General features: G+C 36.8%; 2 protein-coding genes across 2 annotated transcripts; both read left to right on the top strand.

Moving 5' to 3' along the window:
- The first annotated feature begins 362 nt into the window (after nucleotides 1-362).
- Nucleotides 363-4,895, top strand: LOC120282666. The gene is made up of 2 exons (XM_039289542.1): nucleotides 363-4,001; nucleotides 4,248-4,895. The coding sequence occupies exons 1-2, from the start codon at nucleotides 363-365 to the stop codon at nucleotides 4,893-4,895; spliced, it is 4,287 nt and encodes a 1,428-aa protein (XP_039145476.1).
- A 3,883-nt stretch (nucleotides 4,896-8,778) lies between these two features.
- LOC120282568 lies at nucleotides 8,779-14,989 on the top strand. The gene is made up of 10 exons (XM_039289437.1): nucleotides 8,779-9,056; nucleotides 9,591-9,645; nucleotides 9,895-9,952; nucleotides 10,607-10,701; nucleotides 10,787-10,890; nucleotides 11,552-11,710; nucleotides 12,251-12,293; nucleotides 12,901-14,280; nucleotides 14,514-14,571; nucleotides 14,644-14,989. Exons 1-8 carry the CDS (start codon nucleotides 8,938-8,940, stop codon nucleotides 14,263-14,265), a joined length of 1,998 nt encoding a protein of 665 aa, XP_039145371.1. The 5' UTR covers nucleotides 8,779-8,937; the 3' UTR covers nucleotides 14,266-14,280; nucleotides 14,514-14,571; nucleotides 14,644-14,989.
- Nucleotides 14,990-15,286: the final 297 nt, after the last annotated feature.

Below are 15,286 nucleotides of genomic sequence, written 5' to 3'. Positions count from 1 at the left end.
TTTGTAGAAGGAGGAAGAAGATGATTGTCTCTATCATTGTTGAACCTTGAGGCTCTCTGTCACGAGTAGAAGGGTCTTCTGGATCTTCTTGTGCTAATATGTGTTTTGCTTAGCTTAATTCAGTTTGTTTTGCTAATCCTTTAGCTTGGTGTTTGGGAGTCACGTGACAAGGTCTATATGTAGGTAGGAGTGGGTGTGAAGGCGCAGTTTTTCAGAAAATTGGTATGAAGATCTCTCTAACTTTCCCTTGTTTTCCTTTTTCTTCCTCTTCCCTCCCAAACCTGTAGAATTTCCCTGAATTCCTTTCTTTAAGCTGTGAAAGCTTAACAATTGGTATCAGAGACGACTTTCCTCCGACCAAGATGGTGACTGAGACCCGTTATCAAGCTTTGGAGACGGCGATTGAAGAGCTAAAGCTACAGCAACAAGAGGATCGGAAGCGAATGGAATCTCGATTAGAAGATTTGTTCCAGCTGATGACTTCCTTTGCAACTAAGGCTGAAGCTACTAAAGGGGTGAAAGAGGTGGGAGCCACTAAGGAAATGGATGGCGATTCTTCTCCAACTCATTTAGGATCGGTGTCCAAGCTTAACCGAGGACCTTCACCAAGCAACCCTGCAGCTGTTACGACACCCAAACAACTTCCGGAGAATGGTATGTTCCAATTGCGAGCTTCTCAACTTGAATTTCCTAAGTTCAATGGTGATGAAGCTAAGGAATGGGTAGCTACTTGCAATCAATTTTTTGAGTTTTGCACAGTCAGTGAAAATGCTAAGGTACCATTTGCGTCTATGTACTTCTCTGGCCAAGCTACCTCATGGTATAACTCCTATCGTAAGAAGCATCCGGGGGTATCATGGGATCAATTTGTTGTTGATTTGTTGTATCGATTTCATGATGAGGAGAATGATAGCTTGGTGGGCGAATTTTCTAAGCTCAGGCACACTACTACAGTGGAGGACTATCAGAATCGTTATGAAGAGCTGTTGCCTTATGCAGAGGAGGCCAATGGACAAGGATTCACCAAGCAATACTTGATAGAATCTTGTTTGTCTGGGTTGAAGGAAGAGGTCAAAGTTATAGTGAAGTTGTTTAAGCCAAATACCGTTAGTGAGGTATTTAATGTGGCCAAATTGGTAGAGTCAGGGTTTCATCCTACTGATAAAAGGATCAGAGCTGGGGCATGGCGCTCTCCTCCTCGTCCAAAACCAAACCTTCCCTTGCCTCCCTTGCTACCTACCCCACCATTGGAGAAGAAGCTTCCTACTGCGACCACTAGTTTACTCAACATGAACCCGAGTCGATCTCAGACCATACCAACTGCTAGGAAATTGACCCCAGATGAGTATCAAAGGCGGAAAGAACAAAACTTGTGTTTTAATTGCGAGGAGAAATTCTTCAAAGGGCACCAGTGTAATAAGAGGCAATTGTACTATATAGCTACTGATGAGAATGAAGAGGGAGCAGACAATCTGGAGCATGAGCAGTTTGATGTGCAAGAGGAAGACCCAGAGATACTAATGTTTCCCGTCAATGCTGTGTTGCGATCCAATGCTGTTTGTTTCAAAGGCAATCATAAGGGTACGGAAATGAGCTTCTTAATTGATTGTGGAGCAGCTGAATCTTTTATCAATCGAAACACAGCCCACAAATTGCAATGTAAACTGGACCAAACAACTAAGGTACTTGCAGTTTCCTATAAAGGGGATTATGAGCCGGTCGACAAAATGTGCAAGAATTTTCCCTTTAACATCAAGGGTTATGATTTCACTGCTGACTTAAGAGTGGTTCCGGTCGATGGTTATGATGCGCTGCTAGGCTTGGATTGGTTGGAGAAGATGGATGTCACCTGCAACTTCAAGTCCAAGACACTATTCTTCGATTACAAGGGTGAGGCTGTTAAGATACAAGGAGACAACACAAGCTCTATTCCAAAAGTTAGCAGGATATCGGCTATCCATTTGCAACAGTGTGACCATCAGCAGATTGCAGCGTTGGGCTTCATTGCCACAGTGAAAACTGATAGTTCTGGTGACTTGTCTACAGATCTAGAGGTTATCTCTCTTCTACGCCAGTTTTCGGATGTGTTCACAGAACCCAAAGGTTTACCTCCTCCCCGAACTTATGATCATCAAATTCCTCTAAAGGTTGGTGCGGAACCCTTTAAGTTCAGAGCCTACAGGTACCCGTTCATTCAGAAGCAAGAGATTGAATGGATAGTTAAGGAGCTCTTAAGCAATGGGGTGATACAGGAGAGCAATAGTCCCTTTGCCTCTCCAGTTCTATTAGTCAAAAAGAAAGATGGATCATGGCGCTCCTGTGTTGACTATAGAGAGTTGAACCGATTAACTATAAAGGATAAGTTTCCTATACCTTTAGTTGATGAACTCTTGGATGAGCTACATGGGGCTCTTTTTTATTCTAAATTGGATCTCCGATCGGGGTACCATCAAATTCGGGTTCAACCACAAGACATATTTAAGACTGCTTTTAGAACTCATATGGGCCACTATGAGTTCAAGGTGATGCCATTCGGTTTGACGAACGCCCCAGCAACCTTCCAAGCACTTATGAACTCAATATTTCAACCTTTCCTGCTCAAATTTGTTTTAGTTTTCTTTGATGATATCTTGGTTTATAGTCGAAGTTGGAGGGATCATCTTATGCATTTGCAGACGGTTTTACAAGTCTTGCGGGATCAACAACTCTTTGCTGAGGAGTCCAAGTGCAGCTTTGGTCAGAGCCATATTGAGTATTTGGGGCATATCATATCTGTAGATGGAGTCTCAGCTGATAAAACTAAAGTTCAGGCCATGTTAGATTGGCCAACTCCCAAAGGCATTATAGGATTGAGAGGGTTCTTGGGCCTTACAGGGTATTACAGAAAGTTTGTGAAAGGATACAGGGAGCTTAGCAGACCTTTGAATCAGTTGTTAAAAAAGGACAAATTTTTATGGGATGATAGTGCTCATCGGTCATTTGAACTTCTGAAGCAGGCCATGAGTTCAACTCCTGTTTTGGGCCTCCTAGATTTTACTAAACCTTTTGTTATTGAGACTGACGCAAGTGCGACTGGTTTGGGGGCAGTTTTGATGCAAGACGGCCCGCCATTGGCTTATATGATTCAATCACTAGCTAACCAACATTTGGGACTCTCCACCTATGAGAGAGAAATTATGGCAATTGTGCAAGCTGTTAACAAGTGGAGGCCTTATTTGTTGGGACACAAGTTCATTGTAAAGACAGATCATCAGAGCTTAAAATTTTTTATAGAACAAAGGTTGTCTACCATCATACAACAAAAATGGTTAAGTAGACTGATGGGTTTTGAATTTGAAATTCAATACAAGAAAGGGTCTTCTAATGTTGTGGCCGATGCTTTATCCCGCCAACAAGAAGAATTACCTGTGTGTGCACTCTCTTGTGTCACACCCAAGTGGATGCTTGAAATTGGAGCAAGTTATGAAGCAGATCCTACAGCTGCAGAATTACTAGCCAGAGCTACCCTTCAATCTTCAGAGGATAGTCACATCTCTTTTACCAATGGAGTGATAAGGATAAATGGTAAATTCTATGTTGGTCCTACTGGGTTACGACCTAAAATTATTTCAGAATTTCATAGTAGTGCATGGGGAGGTCACTCAGGCGTCACCACCACTCTAAAGAAAATTCAGCAAACTTTTTATTGGCCAACTATGATTCAAGATGTTAAGACTTTGATTGCGGAGTGTCAAGTGTGTCAGACATGCAAAAGTGAAAGATTTCCTTATCCTGGATTGTTACAGCCATTGGATATTCCAGAGCAACCTTGGGTGGATATCTCTATGGATTTTATCGACGGCCTACCTTCCTCTGAGGGCAAAACATCAATCTGGGTAGTTGTTGATCGATTCAGCAAAATGGCACATTTTTTGGCTTTGAAACATCCATTTATGGCACAAGACCTAGCTACTCTCTTCATGGATCAGATCCATCGTCTTCACGGCATGCCGAGGAGTATTGTTAGTGATAGAGACGACCTCTTTCTCGATCAATTCGGGGGTCATCTTTTTCGACAAATTGGGTACCAAGCTAGAATTACGATGACTTCATACCACCCACGAGTTCGATGGTCAGGCGAATGCCTCAATCAATGCTTGGAGACTTACTTGAGATGTTTTTTTAGTCGACAAGCCAAAAAAATGGGTTCAATGGCTTCCCTATGGCCGAGTGGTGGTACAACACATCCTTTCATCTTTCTTTAGCAGAAGATGTCCCCATTCGAGGCACTCTATGGATTTCCTCCTCACGGTGAATTTCCACCAAATCTCAATTCCAGCCACACGGGGCTCGAGCAGTTTGTTTCTGATCGAGCTGCCATGTTAGCCGCCATCAAAACCAATTTGCAGCTTTCCCAAGAACGGATGAAATGGTATGCAGATCAGCACCGCAGCGAAAGAGAGTTCACAGTCGGTGATTGGGTTTATCTTAAGCTCCACCCTTATCGCCAAACATCAACAACTACAAGACCCAACCAAAAATTAGCTCCTCGCTTCTTTGGGCCTTTTCAAGTGTTGGCTCGAGTCGGGAAGGTGGTATATACACTTGCTCTTCCGGAAGGCAGCTCAATTCATCCTACCTTTCATGTCTCTCTGCTCAAACAGAAATTGGGAGCTCACGAGGTGTTGAATCCATCCTTGCCACCAGTCGGTCCTGATGGGCAAGTGTTGCGGGAACCGATGAAGATATTAGACCGCCGCATTTATAAAAAGGGTACCGTGGCTGGAGTTCAGGCCCTAGTGCAATGGGTAGGCTTTCCTGAGAAAGATGCTACATGGGAAGACCTTGATTCACTTCAGGCCTTGTTTCCCTCTATTTCCTTGGATGTGCTCTCTACAGGGTGTCGTGCTTCTTGAGGACAAGAAGCATTTCCAGGAAGGGGTATTGTCACGAGTAGAAGGGTCTTCTGGATCTTCTTGTGCTAATATGTGTTTTGCTTAGCTTAATTCAGTTTGTTTTGCTAATCCTTTAGCTTGGTGTTTGGGAGTCACGTGACAAGGTCTATATGTAGGTAGGAGTGGGTGTGAAGGCGCAGTTTTTCAGAAAATTGGTATGAAGATCTCTCTAACTTTCCCTTGTTTTCCCTTGTCTTCCTCTTCCCTCCCAAACCTGTAGAATTTCCCTGAATTCCTTTCTTTAAGCTGTGAAAGCTTAACACTCTCCTCTCTTCTGAAATGTTGCTACTCATCGTCGATCGATTAGTGCCCATTGGGGTGGGAGGAATGCCACACAAGCTCGCTCATAGCGATTGTTGCCATGGCCTCATTTTTTGTAGGGTTGAGAGGATGCAGATAAACCTCTGATTTATTTATTTCTAAATAAAACACACTAACTCTATAGTATAAAATTTATTGATTAAAAATTTTACCAAAATACCTGATGTCTATAATTTTCAAATTGTTAAAATATCTTAAAAAAGGGTTAACACCCATGGTTCCATAACATGTGAATTTCGCATATTTCTTGATTAATAAATAAAAAATGATAAATAAACAAAAATAAATAAAATTATAAATGCACCCACACATATTTAAGGAATCCTTGTATTTTCACAAATTTATCATACTGAAAGTAGAACAGAAATTTTCAATAATAATTTTAAAATATTATATTTATAAATACATATTACTAATTAAAAATTAAAATTTAAGAGATTACAAAATTTTCTTAACTCCACAACTTCATCACCAACTTAACCAAAAGAATATTTCAGAGAATTAAAATTATTTGTCATTTTTATACAAATAACTAACATATCAAATTCTTTGTTGAAGTTGCGCATACCAAAGACATCGCTTTCCTTTCCAAAATTCCCAATAAATCTTTGAATTTTTTTAAGAAATAATTTTAAATATTTATCAAGATAGCTAAAGGTTTTTTCTTTTTACCAATGATGAAAAATGCCCCACGTGTGATGTCAAAGTGTGCACTAGTTAATCTACAATAGTAAATCCTTGTGTGTTTATAATCCTGGAGGAGAAGAAATCTAGTTTATATAGTATATTTATAATATTATTGTAGAGTATTATATAGCAATGCGGCACAAGAGATTTGACTTTACACCATTCACTCATCATTTAAGATGATTTTTTTAAAAAAAAATAGATAAACCACATTAGAGAAGGATTTAAGATTATTTTCACTAGGTTATCGCCTTGGTGTTTTTGTTTTTTTTGTTTTTTCTTTTTGGTATTAATCAATAGAGATGAATAACAAAATAGAAACAATAAATAAATAATAAAAAAAAATAAAAAATTAAAGGTTTAATTGTCGTATAGGTTTCTGTAATTATATACTTTCTCTGCTTTTAGTGCTGTAATACTTTCGGGGATATTTAAAGTCATCGTATTTGATTGAGTTGGGACTTTCTTGTCATGATTATAAATACTGAATTAACTTTCTGCAATTTCTTTCTCGTAGATGTGATTTTTTTATTCGAAATTGGGGGACTAAAAAGTCTTAAATCGATCAAATATGAAGTACTTAATGTCTGCAGATTAATGTGACTTTTTATTACAAAATAAGAGGATTTAAAAATTAGAAACGATCGAATATAAGAACTTAATTGAAACTTACGACGAATATTTAAAAGTATGTTAGACATTTCAAAAAGCAGCGAAGATAACTATGATCTACATCGGGATCTCAAAGTTCATACTCGATCGAAATATGAGGGATTTAAGTGTACTACAAAAATATTCAAAGACTAAAAAAGTAAAAAATATACAATTACAGGACCTGCATGACAATTATACCAAAATTTAAAAAAAAAGCCAAAAGATTTATTAATTATTTAAATAATGTCGATTCCAGCTTGCGGAACACGTTAAGGACTCCGATGACGTAATGACTCGAATGTTGCTATCTAAACTAACGGATATTACTGCTTTATTCGATCCAACGGTCAGAATTCAACCCGTGTTTTCCATCGTACGGTCTTGATTCGTTGTTCAAGACGATGATGTGGCTCTTGATGACTGGATTGATGCTATTTGTATTCAAACAACCACACGGTTGTGCCAGAGAATCTATCAAGCCAACTTATTTACCAAATAATCCTTCAACAATATTATAATTTCCATTTTACCACTGAAGACATCACCTCCCCAATCTACCCATCCAACGGCTAGGATTTAATGTCGATGAGGTTCAGTACTAGTCTATTCGATCAGGATAAATGATAATTTTTTAAAAAAAAACATTCGACTGGAGTATCTGATTTAATCAATATAATTAAATAAAGAATATTTTAATTTTAATTTCTAATTTTAATTAATATCATTACCTTCAAAAATAACGTTAAATAATTTTTATTTAATAATTAGTTTATCAAATTCATAAAAATTTGTGGATTTTATTGCCCCTGAAAAATGATGCCGCTTTTTGAGTTGGATGAACATCTAAAAATATAAAACTAATTTTTAAAAAGACCATCTATTACCATTATAAAGGAAAAACATAAAAAAAGTATTTTGAATTAATATTATCCATTACGGGAACAAAGCTCCAAATCTCAGCTCCATATTTTGCAAATCTTACGGTATCTTCACGTTTGCTCTTTTTCATTTATTTATTCTCACTGTCATGATATATAATTTATATATTATATAATGATTTTTAAGTTATTTTTACTAACCGATGATAAAAGCGCTCACTTTTTTTATGAATTGTCGAAAAGGCGAGATAGTTCAGTAGGGTGCATGGGGCATGAGCATTTAGAAAAATCCAGCGCTGGCCGTAAATAATATAAGCGATGTTAGGCGACGATATGCGATCGTAAGCGGTATATCTACTATCGTGGGAAGAATTTGAGCCATACATATGCTTTTCTTGGAATTTTTATGTCGTCTATGAATTTTGAGTTTATCCGATGGTTGATTTATTTTAATTTTAATGATTCGTTTATTTTTCTAATCAAATTTTTCCCACGCTTACACTCTACTGCGGATTGTCTTATTAATCCAAAAATTTACTGTTCAATTAATTAATTAACTTATTAATCCAAAAATTTACTGTTCAATTAATTAATTAATTAATTAATTAATTAAGTAGTTCACAAAAACACATTTAATCTCAAATTGATATTCAGATGCCATTAGTTATTTTTTATTTTTATTTTTTTTTTGGTGATAAGATGAAAAATCCACTCACTTTAAGATCACTTGAAAAAAAAAATTATTGATGAAGCACACGCTAAACTTTCCAAATTAAAAAAGTTGTTATTATTTTTTTCCTTTTTTCAATCATTATGATTTTTGACTTGGACAACGGTTACAACAGCTAAAAGGGGTATTAAGTAATTTCCTAGGGCTTCCTTCCAACCTACGCCGCCCTCCCAACCAAGCCAAACCTCTCCGTCGAAAGTATCTGCAAAGCACCGTCGCACGGAGGGTAAAAACCGTCATTTTATGTCAACCTCGTCTCTGAAACAAAACAAAAACACTCACCCGAGAATTCAAACCATTCCTCTCTCTCTCTCTCTCTCTCTCTCTCGTTGCTTCCACGCTGGTCTCTCTGGCCTTTTCCGGCGGCCTCGTCGCCATTGGAGCACCTCGTTCCAATCCCCTTAGCTCTCGCCGGCGCCTTGGAGATCGCTGTCGTTGCTTTTGTCTCCCCTGCTCTTGCTCCCTCGCCGTTGATTCTTATCGGCGTTGCTGTATTTGGTAGGCGTTTGGGCGTGTTTGCGTTTTGGGGATGATCGAGATCATGGAATTTACTTTTTGGAAAACTTTGGTTTTTTTGGATGTTTTGGATTCTTTTGAATCTTGTTAAACCGCCAAATCGGGAGGCTTTTTTTGTTTAGAAGTCGTCCGTTACTGGATTTGTTGAGATTTCGTGTTTCTGGTTTTTTGGGGGGTTTTAATCTGTTCTGGGTATAGGGGATTTGAATTTGGAGTGATGGTAGAAGAGGTGAAGAAGGAGCATGGGAAGGGCGAGAAGGTTCAGGGTGTTGTGATGACGTCCTGGTTTCCGGCTTCGGATGGCAGCTTCGAGATGAAGGCTAGCGCTCTGCCTGGGTATGCTCTTGTTTTCTTTTGAGTGGTTATTTCTGAAAGGAGCTTCTTGTATGCTCTTGTTTTCTTTTGAGTGGTTATTTCTGAAAGGAGCTTCTTTTATATCTTCGGGATGCTTTTGTGGTTGTGAAAATTTTTGTTCTTTTATATTGCTGTTTTGGAACATAGGGTTTCATTCTACTTCGGTTTCTTACTTAAATGTTGTTTCTTTGGCTGGTTTGTGGTGAGTAATGGAATGGTATATGTAGTGGTCTTGTATTCCTCTCAGCACTGCTTACGTTCGATAGGAAAGGAAAGCTGCCCTTAAATATTGATTAAGGTGCTGAAGACTTCTTTGCCACTGAACTTCTGACATGTTTCCTTGCTATTAAATTTGAGAAGAATCTCTTTTGTTTTTCGTTTTCGCTTTTATGTTTATTAGAATGTGGCCTTTGCTCTCTTGAAGTCATATTTTTACTTCCCCAGCATCAATACTATTGGTTGTAATTTAAGTTCCTGGTGATCATTTTGCTGCTATTTATTTGACTTTTTTGTTAGGAGAGGTGCTGGCCGAACCAGGAGATCAACAAAGGGTGGTTGGACAGATGAAGAGGTAGTTCTTTTATAATTTCTTTACTTAGATGTTAGACTAATTTGAGTGATATGAATGTATGGCAGTCATTATATATAAGTTAATTTTGCTTACTTGATTTCCTTTTTTTCTCTAAATTTTGCTTGGGAATAATTAAATGCAAGGAATTTGTCCAATCATCTATTTATATCAATTTTTTCGTTACCTCGCAGGACTTATGTTTATATTTATTTTTTTTTAATTGCAATTAATTTTTCCTTTTTTGATTAGGATGATATATTGGCTACAGCTGTGAGGCGGTTCAATGGGAAAAATTGGAAGAAAATTGGTACATACTGTTGTTAGGAATAAGATTTTTGTCACCATCTGGTTTCTGTGATGTACTTCCAACTGTGCTAACTTACTTCTGCAGTTTTTGAGGGTCCTGTTATTTTCTGCATAATTTAAATGGGACTGTATTGGATATGCTGATTCAATTTCTGCTTTGGCACTGCATTCATCGTCTAGGCTATCTTTTATATGTAATTGGTTAGGTATTTGTTATGTAAAACTAATTTACAAGAACTGGTTTAACAATGTCATCAGTTTCAAACCTTGGCGCTATATTTGGCAATGTTGGTATGAGAAAACAATATTTTTTTTCAGTTCATTTAAAGAGGTAGTTGTGTCTCCTGGTATCTTCAACTGAACTGTGGCACATTTTACTTAAGCTTAGTCTCTTCTTATTTGGTGGAGTATAATAGTTCTGGAACCAAGTCATTAACATTCTATTTTTGGATTATCAGGGGCCTTTATATAGGCTCTTGGTGGCTGAAAGCTACTTTCTATGAGAAACATAAATCTTTTTCAATATAAACTCATCTAATGTGCTCTTTCATGAACATTAGATGGATAATTTTTGATTTGATTTGACAAATGAAATCTTCATTATTGTGTTTTGTTCTAATGAAGATTAGCCTGATTGATACTTCTTCCTTCACAGCTGAATATGTCCCCGACAGGACTGACGTTCAGTGCCTTCATCGTTGGCAGAAGGTGCTTAATCCTGATTTGGTCAAAGGAGCATGGGCAAAAGAGGTGCTGTTCAGATTTTTCTACCAAAAAGAAGATTGATATAAATTGGATGTAGATTTGGCATATAATAATCTTGCTTGATATGCAGGAAGATGATTGCATTATCAAACTGGTTAATAAATATGGTCCTAAGAAATGGTCTCTCATTGCACAGTCTATGCCAGGGAGGATAGGCAAACAATGTCGGGAGAGGTTTGTTGCTGAACCTGCACATATAAAATATTTGGATTGAAATGAAGAATTTCTAGTATTACATCAAACCAATTGCTGGATCTTTTCTTACAGTGATCTTAGTAAATGGACAGAGGCACTTACCTTTATTATTGATTTTCAATTCCTGGTGTGAAATAAAAATTATTACATTTTGAACTGTTAGCTTCAGAATAATTTCATAACTGGAGCTAAAATGAGATTTGTCCTTAATCACTGAGTGATTATCGATTAATTTATTGCCTTGAAATTGACACTTACTAGTCATCCATAATTTTTGGACCATATGAAGTTGGAAAAATATGCAGTTCAGCAGTATGCCTTTATATGCTTTCAATTCTGGTTGTGCATCTACCGTTAAGCTTACCTCTTTGGATATTTTGTATTATTTTATATAATGGTGAATTTTTTTACTCTGTTCATGTAGAAGATGACATAGATTTCTCATTCTATTTTATAACGTTGACCTGGGTGAGTAATCACATTTGTGGATTATCTCTGGAGGAAATAGTTCCTGTTTGCCATTTCTCCTTCGGCATGTCATCTATCACTGTGAACCTTCTGTCTGTTATGTTAATATATAGCACTTTATGTACTTTGTAAATGTTCATTCCTTTATTCAAAGGCTGCTACTGTTTTTTAGGTGGCACAATCATTTGAACCCAGCAATCAAGAAAGATGCATGGACAACGGAGGAAGAGACAGTTCTTATTCATGCTCACCAACTGTATGGGAACAAATGGGCAGAAATGGCTAAGCTTCTACCTGGAAGGTATATTATATCTAATGCTATTAATTTTCTGTGAGATTTTTATGTTGCCTTGTATTTTGGCATGCTTGGAACTTTTTCTAAGGCTATGATAAGGTTTCTTTGACCGCGTAAATGCACATGTCTGAGTTGGTAGCTTGGGATTGATAATTTCTTTAACTGCTGCAAATTTAAGGCAATAAGAAGAAAGGCTTTTACCTCCTTTTGATTGAAACATCATTTTGCACATGCTAAACTGAACAGAAAAATAATTAGCCAGCATCAATTGTCACATATTATTCAAGTGGCTTCTCAAAGAAAAATGTGGCTGTGGTCGTATCCACATCCACAGAAGCTCAACTTCAATTTTTTTTTTAGATTTAGGAAGCTGTTGGTCTTAAAATTAGGTTAACTTATAAACTTCTGCACATAAATGGTGTCAATGATCTTAATAAAATTATGGTTCTTTTGTGAGTAAGATGTATGTGAAGAAACACTCATGCTGCTTCCTATTTGTATTATTATGTGCATAACATCTATGTGCACTAAATGCAAATTTGTTATAATGCATAACAACAAATGATCTTGTTACAGTCAGTGGAATCTGTTTGAAATTGGCTTGCTCTGCCAAATTCTGGTCAATCACAAATTTATAGTCTATATAATGTAGATCTGTTTTAACTGTTATTCTCTCAAAAATATAGGTAGGTCTTCATTTAAATATAGAAGATTGCATACCTATAATTTGTTAATTGATAAATTGTGAAACAACGCAAAAATTAGGTATGCTTATTTCCATTCACTCTAATCACACAATTTACTAATAATATGAAATAATAACAAATCTAATACAAGAGTGAATTCCAATGTCCCTGCTGAAGATGGAGTTGAAGGCTTCAACATGATCAAATAAAATACTGTGAATTATGTATGCTTATTTCCATTTACTCTAATCACACAATTTACTAATAATATGAAATAATAACAAATCTAATACAAGAGTGAATTATAAAATCGATGTCCCTGCTGAAGATGGAGTTGAAGGCTTCAACATGATCAAATAAAATACTGTTGTATGAACTCCTAATTTTGTGATTTGTATGTTTTTTTTTTTGGCGAGTATCAAGGATTACTGATCATGAATAGAATGTATAGTGCAGACTCCTAAATTTACTTCTGTATTAAATTGCTTTGATAAACATTTATGATTATTGATTGTGCAGGGGCTGATAACTCAATAAAAGAATCACTGGAACTGTTCTTTGAAAAAGAGGTTGCCCTCAATTTTAGCTTCTGGAATTCTTGACCAAACCCCTGGGCTTGCTTCTCTTGATTTGAATGGGCATTTACCAACATCAGAATGCCAGCCTGTAAAGCCTAGCCAGCAACAGATCAAACAATTTGATAGGAAAAGAACCATAAATAAATCTTTAGTTACACCCGAAGCTTGTTTGGATGATCAGGATTTATCGTTGGGGTTTCAGGATTTTGGTCTGCAGTCAATTGAAAATTCTATAGCTGTAGGACCAGAGAATCGAGAAATTACAATTGAAGATTCAAAACGATTAAAAATAGAGGTAGAAGAAATTCCATTGGATGATCCTAAATGTATACAAATAGAGGCGATCAATTTTGCAAAGCATCTACAGTGTGGGGGAGATAAAGGTCCCGCCAGTTATCCAAATAGTTTCCTATACAAGGATGCGAGTCCTTGCAGGACTGATCTCTTGCCTCATGTGACAAATTTGTGGCGCATAGAGGATTCTAATCATAGTGGTGCTGCAGATGATTCACATGTTGCTTCAGTTCTTCAGCCAAAAGCACAGAATTTTATCAGTAATCCGTTCTTTTCACATAGTGAGTTTGACAGATCCTTCAGTAATAAGATGTTGGAATCTCCTAAAAAACTGTGGAGGTGTGAATTTGTGATTAAGGATGAGAACAAAAAATATAAGGATAAAAATATTTCACAGACTCCTACGACTGTTTTAAGTAGCTATGATAAATTTTGTGGTGGAGATCAGATCATTAGAACACCTGTATCTTTGGACAATTCAACTTTTTGCCCCTTGTATTGTGCACCATTGCAGTTGGCAGGCAATGAAATATCACTTGTGAATTCACGAAAGTCTGATACGGATGTTCATACCAAGCAGAAGTGTAGCCCAGTTCAGTGTTCCACGCCATCAAACCTGTCATTGAGTCTTGCTTGTGTTCCAACCACTCCAGAATCTATCTTGAGGAGTGCGGCAAAGACCTTCAAAAATATCCCATCAATCATGCGAAAACGTGGCAGGGAGAGTTCAAAAGTGTTGTTTCCAAAGAACTCTCCACAAGCAAGGTGTGAAGCAACAAAAACTGATGGTAGTGGTGATTCTTCTCGGAGGGTTGCAAACATTGAGAATGATAAGGATAATGAATGTGTATCACATCACTATCAAAGAAAAAATTTGTTCGATCTGAATAAATCTGATATGTTGAATGGGGAGCCGCTTTTATCATATTCCAGTGAACAGCCATTGAAGAGTAAACATTTTAGTACAACAAAATGCATAGAGAAAAAGCTAGAAATGGAGTTTGATTTGGAGTGGGATGCTTGCTCATTATGACTGTTGCAGCATCAGGTCAGTGCAGTACTTCGGTGGCCCTGAACATGAAATTACAGAATATTCATTTTTATAGTTTTCTCATTCAATAATCCTTTATCTCGATCTTATCAATTAATAACTATTTCATTTATGAATTTGAAAATTTACTGATGTCAATTTGTGCTCAGGTACTTAGATGATTTGATTCTGAGGTTTAATTTGTATAAGTTTCTCTTACAATTTGGCATTTCACTCTTGTTTGTGTGCAGACAAGCTCAAATTGCGAATGCAGTTCAAGCACACTTTTTTGTAGACAATTTAACGGAGGTAAGTTCCTGCATGATGTTTCCTTTACACTTATATTGTTTCAGGACTGTACTAATAATAAGTTTCTTGCAGGTGTTTCCATTACCCTGTTCTCTTGCTAAACTAAAACTTTTGCCATCCCTATATGCTCCAAGAGCTGTATAAAATTACGTCTTGTTTTTTAGAATGTTTTTTATGATTTCATCGATCAATGATTACATTAACTGAGTCACTGAAATTTGTAATTTTGGAGTAGTAGACTGTGATAACCAACGTTGACTCTGATCCCCTTTGTATAGATGAATTTTGGGAAGGCTGAGTCAACAAAGCTGTACATTTGGAACGTGGTATTCTTCATGTTTTCTTAAGATGTCATGGTGCATTGCATTGAAATTTCCCTGGTAGTCTTTGATTCAAAATCCAAATCATAAACCTTAACAGACCCTTGATAGCTACGAGATTGGTGTCTTGGATTAAATTTTAGTTTCACTTTATTTTGAAGATTTTTAATGACTTCGTTTTAATGTGGCCTTGGGTATTTATTTTGTCACAACTTCTAGTACGTCTTTCACTTTGAGAGTGTGTCAGTTGGATGGCAGTTTATATTAATTTAATATCTTCCGAAAAGCCCTTATAAAAGTTTTGAAGATATACGAAGGGCAGTAAAACTTGAAAATTACTTTTATTTCTTTTATTAAAAAAAAAGCCCATTCAAATTTATGGACTTTACTTGACA

Source organism: Dioscorea cayenensis, chromosome 1 (assembly GCF_009730915.1).
Source record: "Dioscorea cayenensis subsp. rotundata cultivar TDr96_F1 chromosome 1, TDr96_F1_v2_PseudoChromosome.rev07_lg8_w22 25.fasta, whole genome shotgun sequence".
NCBI lineage: Eukaryota > Viridiplantae > Streptophyta > Magnoliopsida > Dioscoreales > Dioscoreaceae > Dioscorea > Dioscorea cayenensis.
This window is presented reverse-complemented; position numbering and strand designations above follow the sequence as displayed.